Source organism: Chrysochloris asiatica, unplaced genomic scaffold (assembly GCF_000296735.1).
Source record: "Chrysochloris asiatica unplaced genomic scaffold, ChrAsi1.0 scaffold00529, whole genome shotgun sequence".
NCBI classification, from domain to species: domain Eukaryota; kingdom Metazoa; phylum Chordata; class Mammalia; order Afrosoricida; family Chrysochloridae; genus Chrysochloris; species Chrysochloris asiatica.
The window spans coordinates 563,253-566,083 of record NW_006409047.1 but is presented as its reverse complement, the minus strand read 5'-3'; the positions used below and the strand labels follow the sequence as shown (position 1 = coordinate 566,083).

General features: G+C 41.2%; 1 protein-coding gene across 1 annotated transcript in view; it reads left to right on the top strand.

Annotated features, from left to right (window-relative positions):
• The first annotated feature begins 2,238 nt into the window (after window positions 1–2,238).
• Window positions 2,239–2,831, top strand: part of LOC102835194 (olfactory receptor 7E24-like) — a 50,842-nt gene continuing 50,249 nt past the window's right edge. Inside the window, exon 1 of the mRNA XM_006877560.1 lies at window positions 2,239–2,345. Coding sequence (XP_006877622.1) covers window positions 2,239–2,345 — 107 coding nt within the window. The remainder of the gene's footprint in view (window positions 2,346–2,831) is intronic.

Here is a 2,831-nt window from a genome sequence, read left to right as displayed (position 1 = left end):
CTCTCATCTGTCAGTTGTTTTCCTATTTTATGGAACAGGTATGGGTGTGTACCTGAGTTCAGTTATCTCCCCTTCTCTCAGGAGTGGTGCAGTAGCTTCAGTGATGTACTCTGTGGTCACACCCATGCTGAACCCTTTCATCTACAGCCTGAGGAACAGGGATGTCAAGAAGGCCTTGCAGAGGTTCCTCAGCAGATGAGAATAACGTCAATAATTGTACAGTCTAATGTCTAAGCATTAGAATAAGCAAAACAATCATTGTTGTGGAACTAAAAAGCATGCCCCTTGGGTCCCATAATTTTTGTGGCTCTCATTGTTTTCATTGATGCTTCAATTAAAATATTTTTCATTTGCTCTATTTGTGGGGAGGAGGACTGGAGAAGTTCTTCAATCTGTGGTACACTATAATATATGCCCAGTTGAGTTCTAGGAGTCCTGGTGTGGCATTGTAAGCACTGGACAGCAAGGTTGGTTTAAATCACAAAATTGGCAGTTGAAACCCAGAGGTCACTCTTTAGAAACTCTATACATGGACGCTATAAAGCAAAACTGTTTAACCAACACTTAACAACAAAAACACTTTAGTTCTATGCCACCGATGGAGCTTTCTATATTTGTCATCTATGACTCAGGCATACTGATGAAATGCACAACTTTCTTGAAATAAAAAGTACAATCAACCCCCCTTCCAACAGTTCATGCCAATTATTGATACGCTGTTTCATCGTTCTTATCAATTTATGAAATTTAGGTATAACAAACTTGTTATTAGGCATTAAACTAGGCTTCTTACTGGAACCAATTAGTAAACATTAAAAATATTCATGCCTGCAGAACACAACCAGAGTTTCTGATTTATTTAGAGTGGTGAGTTGTTGTTGTTGTTGTTATGTACCGTGGAGTCAGTTCCAACTCATAGCAACCCTGTACAAGTTTCTGAGGCTATAAATCTTTACAGGAGCAGAAAGCCTCCTCTTTCTCCTGCAGAACAGCTGGTAGTTTCGAACTGCTGACCTTACAGGCCACAACCCGATTCGTAACCACTATGCTACCAGAGTAGGAATGTTTTATTTTAAATTACATTTGTAGGTCCTTTGTTGTTGTTAAGTGCTGTCAAGTCAGCTCCAACCCATAGCCACCCTTTATAGGGTTTCCTCAAAGTCGTAGCATCAATGGGCTTATGTGTGGCAATAGGAGTGAGGTTGGCCCAGGATTGGGCAATACTTTGATTTCTGGTGGCTAGAAGGCAGGCTTGCAGAATGTGTCCTTTGATTTAAATGATTATATATTCCTTAGTGTTGTTTATACAACCTCTCCAAAAAAAGCAAACAAATAACCCCAAAACCAGAGGGAATAGAAGAAAATACTGTTGAATGATGATACATGTAGGACATTTTAATCATTACAATAAAATGATAAGTATAAAAGTGATGTTCTTCCATGTAAACTTCACTTGATACACAATAAAAACTTAAAAACAAACAAAAAAGACTCCTTTCTGCTGGTTAGTGTTTTGGACTATAAGGGCAGTTTAAACTGTAGGGTTGGCAGTTCAAGTTTACCAGTCACTCTTCAGAAACCCTATAGAGGGTCACTATGAGTTGAAACCAACTTGAAGGCACTTAACCACAGCAAGAGGAATGAGGAACATGTTTCATCAATTACAGGGAGTGTGCTGTCTGCTCATTGTTCACACAGGGATATGCCTCAGCTACTGGGAATCACCTTTCACAAGGTAATATTCCCTTCCTGAGGCAGCCCCCATCAAATGGTTGATTGATGTTGGGGTGTAAATGCTTGACTACATTTCCCCAACTTTTGTTGCTGTTCTTGTTGTTGTTCAGTGCCATTGAATTAGTTCTGATCCGTGGTGTCCATGGATAAGTTTTCCAAGGGGTAACTGGTGATATTGAACCACCCCAACTGTAGCTCACTCTAAAAGATCATTCCAGTTACTTCCAGTTTGGGAGGCAGCAGAAGCAGAGTCAAATAGGACAGGCTTCATAGGGGAGGGGCAGAAACTCCAGAGAAGTTTCTTTCATGGAATAGCTCCAGAGTTCAAGATTAAGAATAAGGGACAAGACATCATTTTTCACATCCAACAGTGGAAAAATCACTGTATAAAAGAAAATATTGTTATTTAGGAATCAATGGAGACAAAGGACTCCCTCTGTGGTCACCCCACCAGGACTGAGTTCAGAGGGTGGGGACACAGCTGAACCTACACAGTAAACCAGCATGAAAATTGGTGCAGCGACTTTTGCAAAAAGATGTTTGGAGGCATTCTACACATTTTCCCTCCTCTTCCCTGTCTCACCTTCTCTGCCCAACCTGGACAGCGTCAGGTGCGTGGGCACACACCCCTAAAAGGGTCCAACATTTAGCCCACGGTTTTCCCATGACACAGAGAGAAAGAGCCCTTAAGTCCCATAGGCTGACTATTTGGTGGCTGCTTATGATATCTGACTCTGGGATCCAGTCCTAAAGTTAACTTATGTGAGATCATTTACTCCTGCCTACCCAGCAAGAACAAGAGCTAATGATACTCAGGGAGGAAGTCCAGAGTGCATTGAAAGAATTGGCAAAGAACAAGACACCAGGAATTGATGGAATAAAAATTGAAACATTTCAGGAAAGTGAGGCAGCACAGGAGGCACTCACTCATCTCTGCCAGGAAATTTGGAAGACAACTATCTGGTTGACTGATTGGAAGCGATCCATATTTGTGTCCATTCAAAAGAGAGGTGACACAACAGAGTGCAGAAATCATCGGACAATCTCTTTGATATCTCAAGTGAGTAATGTTTCGCTAAAGGTAATACAGAGATGGC